At 43.8% G+C, this 13291-nt stretch overlaps 1 protein-coding gene across 1 annotated transcript in view; it reads left to right on the top strand.

Annotated features, from left to right (window-relative positions):
* The window catches only part of yata (N-terminal kinase-like protein yata), a 28001-nt gene that overhangs the window by 12569 nt on the left and 2141 nt on the right, over positions 1–13291 (top strand). Inside the window, exons 16-18 of the mRNA XM_075867545.1 lie at positions 1738–1854; positions 4526–4672; positions 5835–5928. Of these exons, the coding sequence (XP_075723660.1) occupies positions 1738–1854; positions 4526–4672; positions 5835–5928 (358 nt within the window). The remainder of the gene's footprint in view (positions 1–1737; positions 1855–4525; positions 4673–5834; positions 5929–13291) is intronic.

The following is a 13291-nucleotide window of genomic DNA, read 5'->3' as shown; positions in this document are numbered from 1 at the left end:
ATGCTTGTCCTGGACAGTTTTCGTGGGCACCTAGTAGACCGCGTACGAGATGAGCTAAAGGAGCTGCGCACAGATCTGGCAGTGATTCCGGGCGGCCTCACATCGATACTGCAGCCTTTGGACGTGTCCTTGAATAAACCTTTCAAGGACAATGTTCGAAGGCTGTACACCACCTGGATGGCTGGAGGACAACATCAGCTGACTCCAGGTGGTAAGATTAAGAGGCCGCCTGTGGAAATGCTGTGCGCTTGGATCGTGGAAGCGTGGCAGGCGATCTCCGACGAAGTCGTCAGGAAAAGCTTCAAGAAGACGGGTATCTCGAACGCACTGGATGCGAGTGAGGATGACATGTTGTGGGGTGCGGATGATTCGGACACCGAAAACGAATCCCCGCTCGGCGAGGATGAATGTGTGATCTCCGACTCGGACTCCGAATAGGGAAAAGGAGGAACAGCTACGACTTTTGTGTAAATAAATTTTACGTGTGTGTGTGCAGTTGACGGCTCTCGCTTGTTCATTAAAAGGTACGTAGGTATGTTTGTTTTATGCTGAATTAATTGGTAAACGATAAAGTCGCCTTTTACTTGACAAGTGTGCAGATTTAAAGCGCGAGAACCGAGTTGAAAAAATTTTCGAAAATTTTACCCCGCATAATTGGCGCACCCCTAACTTCGAGCCGGATTTTCTGAAAAAAAAAGTGCGCCTATTATGCGAGTAAATACGGTACTGCGACGGCTGCGACGGAGTTTGCATGACGATTTCACATTGCAGAAAGCGACCATAATTGTCACTAGCTACCACCGAAACATCAAAACAAATCTTCGATAATGTGATTTACGACAAAATATGGCCACTGTCCGCGTGAGGCACGAATGCAAAAAGTTGATCGATGCCTTGCACGTACCTTGAAGTGCGTGCGGATAACAAGCATTCAGAGCAAATTGCAACCGAAGCGACGACCTGGGGTGCGCCATGTTGCTGAAAATCATCACGCTAACTTCCAGACGACAAGCGATCTTTTTTTCAGTTTTCCAGAAACTTGCGACATGATAAGCGACGGCTACAAATAGGTCTCCGTGACAGCAAATCTTGTCGCTCATTGCTGTCGTTTGTCGCTGTCGCTAGAAAATCGCGTGCATGTGGTTGGGCCTTCAGAGTTGTTCTGCCTCAGAAGAGTTGAGGCCAACTGCAAATGGAAAGATACTATATACTGTACTAGCATAGCCAGGGAAAGGGGGTCTGGGGGATTCAGCACCACTTCCACCCCCTTCCCCCCCCAAAATTTTTTTTGGCCCTGTCACTGGTATCAGGGGCTTAGCCAGACATCTTTGTGTGTGGGGGGGGGGGAGGGGGTTGACTATACTTTATGTTTGTGCATGCAAAACGTTTAAATAGTGAGGGGGAAGGGGGTTTGACCCCCCCCCCCCAGGCATAGTAGTGCCTGATGTAAACATTTTTATAATATATTATTTTTTAGCTTTCTTTTCTGTGATGGCTGTGCCCATATATGCAGCCACCTTTTATTTGTTTTATTCTAATATCTTGTATCCTTTATCCTTTGTGTTCTAATTTCGAGTATGATTTATACATCCGTCAGGTCTTCTGTGGGCCTCTCTTGTGCACTGGCGGCACCAGTGCACTTTTTGTGCTGGATATCGGAGTAAGCGTGGCTCTGAGGTCACGAACTATCGATATGCGTGGGCTAGTTCAAGAATGCGTGTTTCTGCTACATTGCAGGAAGACACCAAAGGTGACTCGGCAAAGAGTGGCACTTCGCCAAAGAAACCTGCCTCCTCGGCACACGACGGCTGGGACGACGGTGGCTGGGAGAGCTTTGGAGAAGAGTCTGCCCCTGTGAGCATTTTTGACATTTATTTTCATTTGTGCTCCTGTTGCACGACACCACAGAGACAAATGGAAATGCGTAGCACAAACACTCGTTAGTGAAAACTTAAGGAGTAAAAGCCTAAGAAGACATATGAAATGGGATTTGTAGCCCCTTTATCGTAGTAATTATTATATACGTAAGAAGCAGTTAAAACGGATGAAAAGACAACTTGCTGCTGGCAGGAACTGAACCTGCAACCTTTGAATAACGCGCCCAATGCTCTATAACCATATTTGCTCACTTGTTACTCGCATATTTACTCACTAATGAACCCACCCCCTTTATTTTTTTCTTTTTTTAGAAAAGTTGGCACCAATTTAGGGGGAGAGTTCATTATCTGGGAGAACAAAAAAATCACGGGAGTTACCGTATTTACTTGCATAATCCTCGCACTTTTTTTGCCGGAAAACCGATGCAAAGTTCGGGGGTGCAAGAATTACGCGGGGAAAACTTTCTACGAATACGTACAGAGCAAAAAAGAGAAGAAGAAGTGGCCCCAAATCGGGATTCTCACACCAGCAACTAACAGCAAGCTTTTAGAAGTACTAATTAAAACTTACCTCAACAATAAAAGCAGAGGTTTAACACAAGACAAGATTTATTTGAGGCACAAAAAGTGGAAGCAAATAGTCGAGAACTAGAATATCATACGCAAAGCTTGTGGACGTTGCGGGCGTAGCGGTAGCGTTCGTCGCTCAACAGGAGCCCTCAAGAGGTAAGCGTAGGACGTCAGTATTGGGCTGATGGCCATTTAACAGAATCGTCCGCAGTTTCCTTCTGAAGAAATAAAGTTTACCATCAATCCCAGTTTTAGGCACACGGCAGGCTCAAGCGTCTTGGTGGCTTGCAGCTGCCGTCACCAGTAGCGAACACAAAACTCGTAGACTCTGAAGGGCCTACCGACGGCCCTGTTGCCGTTGTTTAGTGCATGATCTATCATTTTCAACTTGAAAGCAGCCGTGTAGCTTCAGTATCGCCTCAAAACGTGACAAGATTACCAACACAACAGACAAAACACGCCGCAACGCGCACTGGCCACTTCGGCTAGGCTTGGATTGAATTGAATCTTCGTGCAATAGTACGCTTGATGGTTAAAAGATGGCGCCAGATGGTGCTATCATCATCAGTGACTGGAACGAGCAGACGACATTATTGCGGCAGTTTTCGAGGGGTGCGATAAATACTCGAGGAAAAAAAAGAAATCGTATTTTTGTTGGGCGATGTGGGGGGTGCGAGAATGACGCGAGTGCGAGGATTACGCGAGTAAATACGGTATAACATCAACTATTTCACATGACGGTATTAAGAAACTCGCTGACTAACTGCCACTGGCCTCCGATTCAGTGGCAGACTACGGAGCCTCTAAACCGATTCGAGAACTTCGCTCTCCACAAGGGGAAGCTGTCTTTGTTGTGGCCCGTGAAATGTGCGATGGATCTTTTTTGTAGCCCAATGCTTTTTATCTCTTCTTTTCTCCCGTAGCAAACGCTCACAGATCGACACTGAAGTGTCGTCCAGTCACTCGATTTCCATGCTTCATCGCATGCTGAACAAACTTCCAAGTTTCAAACTGGCCGCATAGCTAGCGTGTCGGCCATCGTGTCCTCTGCTCCAGGTGCCCAACAAACTTCACGACGCGACAAACCCGACAACAAAAATGCGGCGTCGGATGGTGGTGCACGCACGTTGCAGGTGCACGTCGTGCCATCGGTGCGGTGGGCACGGTAGCTCCACTGTGCTTGCGTGGCACTTTAAGCAAAGTGGTTGCTTCTCCGTTTGACAGATGGCGCTCTGCCTTAAATTGCGAGACTTCTAAATTTTGATCGATGTAGTTCGCACTCGCGATAGTTTAGCATGATTGTTAAACTGTGTTCTGACTTTTATTGCATTATTATTTTGTACTATAATGGTGTGATTTAATTTAGCTTCGATCGTCAATGGCACTGACTGTCACATTGAAATGAAATTAACAGATGCATTAAATGATAGATCTTTTTTTTCCAAAGACTAAAATGAGGGAAGGGTTCATTATGCGAGTGGGTTTATTATGCGAGTACATACGGTAATCGAGCTATAGCGGCAGTAGCTTTCCCGTTCACTTTGTTCGCTATTTATGTGCGTCTAGTTCTGTGAGTGTTAGCGTAAGTGTAGGAGGATTACCACTGCTGTAGCTGAACTGGTATAGCATTGGATGCGTCACCCGAAGGTTGCAAGTACGGTTCCTGCCATGGCAAGTTTTATTTTGGTTGACGTTGATTTAATTGCATATATATCATCCTTACAATTACTGTTGGAAGAACACGAGTAATGCCCTTTATGCCCTGCTTGGATTTATTGCCTGTTGGTTTTCATAAAGTTAGTGCCTATCAAGGAAAAATGAGCCCCGGAGTCTTTCGTTCGTGTCTCTGTTTTTATGTAAAAAAAAGTGCAGGAATGTCACATGAACAAGTCCAAAAATGTCATTTGTGATGAAGCTTATTTCGATGTGCCAGCTTTCAAGCTGTAATGAAGTGCAAGTGAAGTGCTTATTAACTGACAAGCATTTCATTTGGCAGGTAACGAAACAAGGATAATGATTGATTTCTGGCTTTAGTAAGCTTGATACTGAGTGACACTTGCTGTTTGCATTTTGTGCAGCCTTCTGAACCCCCCTCAAAAGTGTCCTCTTCGGAGTCAAAGCCCCCTCCAGATTCAAAGCCAGCTAGTTCTTACAACTGGGGCATAACTCGAGACAGCGAAGAGGATTTTTTTTCCAACGCCGTCCGCCTAGGAGTCACGAAAGAGGTGCTTGTCCGACGTATTTTTCTATTGCTCTTATCATCAAGACATAAGTAATTTTTTATCGAGTGTTGAAAACCATTTCACACATTTTTAGATAGCTTGGTGCATTGAAATGTTGTGAAAGCTAGAAAGCTGTGTCAAGCTGTGAAAGTGTAAAAAATATGTAGTAGTGGCAAATGTTACAGTCTAGCCAAAAATAGGCTCTATGACATGCATTGAGACCGTGGCATTGCTAGGTTAGTAATAATCAATGCAGGCGCAAAATGCTTCACACTTAAAACTGGGTCTCAGGCAAGAAATGAAGCAATGAATAGAAAGATTGGCATGTTCGCCAGTTTTCCGAATGGCTGGCTATCCTGCACCAGGGAAATAAGGCTAAGGAAATGAAGAATGCAGCCTACACTGCTTGAAAAAAGGAAAGAAAAGGAAACAGTAGAGAAAATGGAGCAGAATAATAGAGAAGAGAAAATCTTGATCCCAAAACGGCTCGTGAATTGTTTGGTATATTAAAGAGTACATTCGTTATTAAAACATTTATTAGGCATGTTCACAGAGGAAGAAATATTTAGGAGGTAAAACTCTCGTTAAAATGCCCGTTAGCGGGCGTCTAGAAAACGTCACATAAAAAACAAAACACGCTCCGACGGAAACATTTCAGTTGGCAGCCCCTTGCGGCGCAGTGCCGCAACCACGAAAAATTGAAAAGGCAACACTCCCTTGCTCAGCTCATCCTAACACGCTCTGCGTGTCCGCTTCGTGGCAGCGAGTGATGTGCGTGACCGTTTCGCTCGGAAACTCAAACTGTGGCATTTCCCCCTCCTACCGCGAGACATCGCCAGCATGATTTGGTCCGGCGACAATGTGATGTTATCTGGACGCCTCAAGGAGCGGAGTTGCACCTCCTAAATGTTTCTTCCGTCGTGGGCATTTTATAGCAACTTTAAACGGCAGCAAATGTGCATAGCTACCGTATTGGAAGATTGTGTTTGTGCTTGTAAATGATATCTGTAAGCATTGATTCATGGTATAGAACAACGCAGCTGGGTTACGTGGTACGAATTCATGTTAACGAGACTGGGCTAGTAAACACGGACACAAGAGAAAAGTTAGGACGCCAATTGCATTTGATTTTCTTAGTTTGTTTCTTTCGTGCATTATCTTTCAGCCAATGAAGCCCACATCGGCTGATAAAAGGCGAAGTTCAACCGAGGAGAATGCGTGGGAAAACAACGAATGGGACAATTGGGGTACCAGCAAAGGTAGGCCACACGTCTTACCCTCAATATCTGTCTTGTAATAGCTCGCTACATTTTAAGGCCAACAGCGAGAAGAACGTAACAAAAATGTGGTTGTTGAAGACGATCCGAAGGCGCCAGCAGTTGAACATAGCCGCGCTAATAAGCTTTGTTTTGCATAATTCACTGAATATTGTCTCCCAATGTGTTCTGCATGGTGAGTCAAGGGTCTACTGTCGAACAAGCTCACTTGTGGATATCTTTTCCACATGACTGAGAAGGGCAGATTGGGAGCAAATAGCTCGACCGTTGAAAGACCTGAAGGGTCTATTGTCAGATTAAATAGCATAGAGCCAAATCTTTCACTGGCTGTGAACACCGTGTAATGTAATTTACAAACAGAACAAAAGCTGATTTTATTTTGATTGATATGTGGGATATGTGTGGGATATGTGTGGGACATGTGACAAGACCACCATATCATTATGAAGACGTCGTGGTGGAGGGCTCCGTAAGTTTCGACCACCTGGGGTTTTTTATGTGCACCGAAGTTTGAGCACACAGGCCTACAGAATTTTCGCCTCCATCGAAAATGAAGCCGCCGCAGCTGGGATTCGATCCCGTGACCTGCGGATCAGCTGTGTGCACAAAACAAAAGCTGTGCACCCATCACATTTTTCTTTCTATTCTTGCTCGTCTTCTCCGTTCCTGAGATGGCCCTCCCTGATTTCTCATTTGCCAACTGCTCGCACGATGGCATTGATTGCAAATGAGTTCTGCAGAAACCTCCTAGGTGGCAGAAGGGTTAAGAAAGGGAAAGAAGACAACTGCCCAATAAAGACAGCCGTGTAAGAAGACAACCACCTTGCGACTTCGTGCTTCAAATGGGTCGTTGTCTTCTTTTCGCGTGTGTAACGCTTTGTGTCACGTCTATATCGACACCACGCTAGCCTTGAAATGTCTAGCGCATGGGGAGAGGACAGGGATGTTATGCTGATGGAAGCCACATTTGCTTTTTTTAACAGCGAGGCTGTTTAAGCTTCGCGAAACTTCATGAATGACCACCGAAAGCTCAACAGGTATGCGCCACAGAAAGCAAGTATGTTCCAAGCAGCTCCTGGCTTACCATAGCCATGCATAATGTAGTAGAGCAAGGGGGGTGGGAATGGGAAGGCAGGGCGGGGAGGAGTAACCTGAGAGCAAGGAGAAAGGAATGGAAGGGGGGAGAAGGTAGAGCATGGAATAGCCTTGCATATTTTAGTGGAAGTAAAGTGAGAATGGAAAGGAGGAAAATAGAAAATGGAGGTCAGAGAGTAAGTGATAGCATAGCTCTGTACAGTGCAGTTCAACAAGGAGGGGAAGGGAAGTATGGAGGAATAATCCTGAGTTAAGAAAGAAGGAGAGGGGAAATTACTGTATTTACTCGCGTAATGAACCCACCCACCTCCTAGATCCCTGAAAAAAGGAAAAAAAAGACTTTTTAAATGCATCTGTTCGTTTTATTTTGGTATGATAGCCAGTGCCATTAATGATCGAAATAATGTTAAATCAAGCCATTATATCACAAAATAATAGCACAATGAAAACCAAAGATAGTTGCACAATCATGCTAAACAGTTGCGACTACTCGCGAGCGCGGATGACGTCAATTAAAATTTGAAAGTCGCGCCTTGTACGGCAAAGCGCCATCTGTCGAATGTAGGAGAAACCTCTTTGCTGATAGCGCCACACAAACACAGTGGCATAAAAACAAAGCGCATGGCGTCCAAAATGACGCTCGCGCTACAACATGGAACATGCCGCGCACTAACTATCTCGGACCTGTGCAGAGTGCAACCGCACCCACCGCGCCGACGGCGTGTTGTGCACTTTCAACGTCTAATACATTTGTGTGCCGCCATCCAACGCTGCGTTTTTGTGGTTGTTTTTGTCATTGTGAACTTAGTTGGGACACCTGCTGCACAGGGTGCGTTCGGCTGGCACGCTAGCTACACGGCTGGTTACTAACAGCGTTTGCTGGAGCATAGGAATCGAGTGGCTGGACGACACTTTGGCGTCGATCCATACACTATGATTATGGGACGAAACAAAAAGAGCTTCAGGCTACAAAAAAGAGTTTGTCTCGCATTTCACGGGTAAAAACAAGCAAAGTCGTCACCCGAAATTTTCGCTGTTATAACTGCCGTGACTTTTTTCTCTCGCGTAATGAACCCTTCCCCTAAATTGGCATCAACTTTTCTAAAAAAAAAAAAAAAAAAAAAAAGTGGGTTCATGACGCGAGTAAATACGGTATAGAAAGCGATCAAAAAAAGGAAAGATAAAAAAGATGACGATGAAGAAAGAACCCAACCAAAGAAAGATGAAGGAAATTAGAAAAAAATAAATGGAAAGAAAGAACTCGACCTGTATTTGCCAGCTGCGCTGTTTACTCAGACTTTGCAGCCACGGAAGTGTCAATCTTTTTTTTAAACGCGAATGCATTTCTTAGTCGGGCTATGTCAGGCATCCGTCGGGATCCGTTCATCGCCCTTTCCCATAGCAACAGCTGCGGGCGCCCGCGTCCCTTGCAACTGGAGCCCTCACCATGTCACGCTTTGGCGTCAGCAGCTGTCAGGTACAGCTGCGGGATCGCCCGCTTATTTTAACCATGCATGCTAGCTACTAGAGCTGGAAACGCATACCGCGTTTCTTGCGACAGAAAAACATTAGTGCGGCAAACGGTGATATTGGCAGCATGGTGTTAGAAAAAAAAAAGAAAGCATTATTCTTCTAACGCTGGGTTCTCACGTGCAAAACGCCGTTATGAATGCTACGCAATGCATTCGCATTTCCTCACGATTCCTTTCGGGGAGGTGGGGGCATTTTTTTCTGGTTGTATAAGAATTCACGAAATATCTGGGTTGAATATTTTGTTCAGTTCTGTTCAGCAGCCTTGTTTCCTGTAACTGGTCTGAAATTCAAGTCCAGCATCTTCAATGTCATGGGTGATACTTTGTTTTTTATGCATTTTTTCACTTATGCTACATCTTTATCAAATGTTAGTGAACTTTCGAAGGAACATGTTATTTTTCAATCTTTTCATGGCAGACAAGAATTCATTGCAGCAGGTTTTTACATGGACAGTTGAGAGAAAAAACACTTTCTTTATTGTATAACCCCTTCAAGCATCACTTAGGATTAATGCCTGAAAATGTGCCAAAGTCACACAACATAATTTGAAGGAATGCTATATTACATCCCTATTGCATATACACACAGTATCCCAGCTATTCCTCTAGTGCTGCCATCTATGGGCCACTCTTGAACTAAAGAACTATCACCACCTACATTTGGCTTCCTTAATCTCCATCTGGAAAATAACCAGTTTCATCAATTTGTAGTCCAGGGGCATAACATATCCCAAGAAAGGAAATTAGGTAATGTGTTGTTTTGCACCACTTTCAGTAATCTGTGGTAATTAGTGTGTAATTAAGTACATGACTATTCTACAATCAGTCACTTTCAGTTTTTGCATAGAAGGAATCATATATACCCATTTCACACAGGCATTTGGAAGGCTATTGAACTGATGGTCTATTGACTCTGCTGTCAAGTATCAGCTGTCACGCAGGCGATTTCGGATGCCATTGAGTCAATAGTTCATTGAGTCAACGGAGCAACCCACACCTCCACTGAAACTTTGATGGCTACTGAGCCTCAGAAGCAGAAACAGTGCAAACACGCCAACGTTGACAAGTGGTGACGTGACCACAGCATCACTGCTAAACAACTTAGAAACCAAACATGTATTCATAATTACCTATAAATAGTTTATTAAAGCATTTTATCAAAAATTACACATGCATGTGTACTTTTAAGTGTATTTATATGATTTTACTTGCAATAACATGAAAACGAAAGCACAATGTTTGCGAGGAACGCCTGAACCGCTCATCAGCCGTCGAAAACTGCCGTGTAGCAGCGCGACGTCCAGCGCTACAACTCTATCGAGTCAATGGAGCTGTGGCGTTTTGATGACCGTCCACTCAAGGGCCTTTCAAAAGTGGCCGTGGGACATGGGTATCAAACTAAATATGCGTGGCCAGTTTGTTTTTTGGTTGTGTTACTTTGGAACAAGGAAAAATAATACTCTTGCGGTTTGTCCTGGAATACAGCACTTTGAATGGTCGTCGGACATGGTAGTGTCTCCAGCAAAGGGATCCTCTGCGGAAATATGTAACACAATGAAGTTAACTGACTGCTAGTTGCCCACCCAGGAAGCCTGTACAAATGTTCACCTTGCATTTGAAGCCAACACGCCAAGGATTTCAGGGAGACGTCTGCCGCACACGTGAATGTGTAACTACAATGCAAAAAGAACTAACCACATTGCGTGCTAGACTTGAAGATGCTGAAGATTGTTCTAGGCGGGACAACCTGCTGTTCTTTGGCATTGAAGATGATCCTCTGGAAAACTGGGAGCGATCATCAGCAAAAATTATCGCGTTTGCATCGGATAGACTACAGCTGCAGCTTTCGTCTAATAGTATTGTACGTGCCCATAGGTTGGGACGATACAAAGCAGGGAGTAACAGACCCATTATTGCTAAGTTTGCTGCAGACAAAAGTAAAGATTTAGTTTTCTCAAAGCGTTCTCTGCTTTCTGGAACTGAACTTAGTATAAAGCAAGACTATTCACTCGCTACGCGCACTGCCCGGAAAAAACTTAGTGAGTTCAGCAAAACACTTAACATAACCACTAAGTTAACCCACAACAAACTTCTCGCAGGTGATAAGTGCTATATTTACGATCTAGGCGAAGACAGTGTGTATGAGCGTGTTCGCGAAGAACCTTCAGACAATATGTGTAAGCCTGCGTCAACTTCCCGCTCTTGTCAGAATGCCCCTCTCTCGCCTAGGTTAACGCGCTCTAGTAGAACGCAAGCCACAAAAAAATAGGATGCCGCGAGGGGTGGTGGCGTCTTGTTTCCTATACCTGTTCTGTATACCAATATTCGCAGCCTTAGTAATAAAAAAGAGAGCCTCAGTGCTCTAATCAAGGATTCGGATGCAGATGTCGTTATATTAAGTGAAACTTGGTTGTCAAACGAAGTAAAAAACAACGAGCTGTTTCATTGCAACAAAAAGTTTGTTGTGTACCGACATGACCGTGACGAGAGGATTGGTGGTGGTCTTTTGGTTGCTGTAAATGAAACATTCGAGAGTTTCCTAATTTCAACTGCGAGTAGCTTGGAAATAATTTGGTGCTGTGTAACAATCAATTTCAAGAAAATAATTTTTGGTGCCTGTTATCATCCTCCAAGTTGTGCCAGTGGTTTTTCTGAGGCGTTTCATGACTCGGTGAATGAAATCACGGTCAAGTTTCCTGCTGTGCCCGTCTTTCTTGCTGGTGATTTCAATTTTCCACATATTCAGCGGCCAGAACCTTACCTGTCCTCCATTTCATCATCCGCGGAAGCTATCACATTTATTCATGCATGCCTCGACTTTAATCTGTCTCAGTTGGTAACTGGGCCAACGCGTGTAACGCCCACCACAGCGTCACTATTTGACCTGATACTAACATCAGTTGCTGATATCGCTTCCTCTGTAACACACACCCCTGGCTTAAGCGATCATGACGTACTTCACTTTACCATTACCCTTCCTGCACCAAACCCACGTAGACAGTTGAAACAGATAAAAGACTATAGCAAAGCAGACTTTGAAGCTATAAACTCCAGTCTCTGCTCTTTTCTCGATGAATTTCTTTTAGATTATTCTCACAAACCCGTTGAAATACTATGGCAGTCATTCAAAGTAAAGGTTGCAGAACTAACAGCCCAACATGTCCCTCTAAGAACTATATACAGCAATTCTAACGCACCTTGGTATTCTAGGCACCTTAAAAGGTTGTCGAATAAAAAATCACGGCTGTTTCGTGCCGCGAAACGATTACAAAGCGCCGAATGCTGGTCTGTCTATAAAACGGCAGCTAAGTACTACAATGATGCTCTCAATAGTGCCAAACACCATTTCTTTCACTTCACACTACCAGCAATGTTACAAGCTAATCCAAAAAAGTTTTGGAACACATTTAAGCCGAAAGAGGACTCAACTATTTGCCTTGTTGATGAACTCGGTAATCCAGTCCCAAAAGTTCACTGTGCTTCATTACTGAATGAAACGTTCGCTTCTTCTTTCTCCGACTCCATCATTAACAATCGTCCATGCATGCAGAATCTTGACGTTCTTCCTATGGATCCCATTACCTTTAATACAACCGGCATTGCGACACTTATTGATAAGCAAAAGCGATCATCGTCATGTGGAGTTGACTCAATTAACTCTAAATTTCTTCAGAATACTAAGGAATACAGTTCCATTATCTTAGGCTGCCTCTTTACTAAATCGCTCCAAGATAACTGTCTACCTAAAGACTGGAAAACCGCTAAGGTGATCCCACTCCATAAGTCTGGTGAGAGACATAACCCCCGTAATTATCGTGCTATTTCTCTCACATCGGTCCCTTGCAAACTATTGGAGCACATAATTTACTCAAACCTCGTTAAACATTTGGAATCAAATAACCTCTTTCATAACTCTCAGCATGGTTTCCGCAAATTTTTCTCTTGCGAAACACAACTAATACTATTTACTAATTATCTCCACGCTGCACTTGACTCAGGTGTGACTATTAATTGTATTTTCCTAGATTTCGCCAAAGCTTTTGACTAGGTTAACCATGAACTGCTCCTACTCAAATTACATTGCTTGCGCATAGACCCTTTATTACTTGACTGGATAAAAGAATTTCTTTCTAACTGCACACAGTTTGTTTGCACTAACGATATTAATTCCTCTGAAGTGCCCGTGCGTTCAGGCTTACCTCAAGGTTCTGTTTTAGGCCCACTACTATATTTAATTTATATTAATGACTTGCCTAATAACATATCCTCCCCTATTTGCCTCTTTGCTGACGATTGTGTCATTTAACGTACAATTACTGATCATAACGACAACGAAACCTTACAAGCAGACCTAAACAACATTTTACATTGGTGTAACCTTTGGAAAATGGAACTTTACATTTCTAAATGTAAAGCAATGAGAGTTTCACGTAACCACACATCTATCGATAACTATTCCTACAGCCTGAACGCAACCCCTCTTGAATATGTCCGGTCTTATAAGTATCTTGGTGTTCACATTACTAACTCGCTATCATGGTCCGACCACATTAATCACGTCACATCCAAGTCTAATCGCATGCTCGGTTACTTAAAACGAAACTTTCCTGTTGCGCCGACTTTTTTAAAGAAACAGCTGTACATCACCTACATCCGTCCTCTACTGGAGTACGCCGCATGTTTATGGGATCCCGGCCACATAACACTCGTTAACAAAT

The sequence above is a fragment of the Rhipicephalus microplus genome, chromosome 6, assembly GCF_043290135.1.
Source record: "Rhipicephalus microplus isolate Deutch F79 chromosome 6, USDA_Rmic, whole genome shotgun sequence".
In the NCBI taxonomy this organism is placed as follows: Eukaryota; Metazoa; Arthropoda; class Arachnida; order Ixodida; family Ixodidae; genus Rhipicephalus; species Rhipicephalus microplus.
The sequence above is the reverse complement of the archived record's forward strand: the minus strand, read 5'-3'. Positions and strand labels throughout refer to the sequence as shown.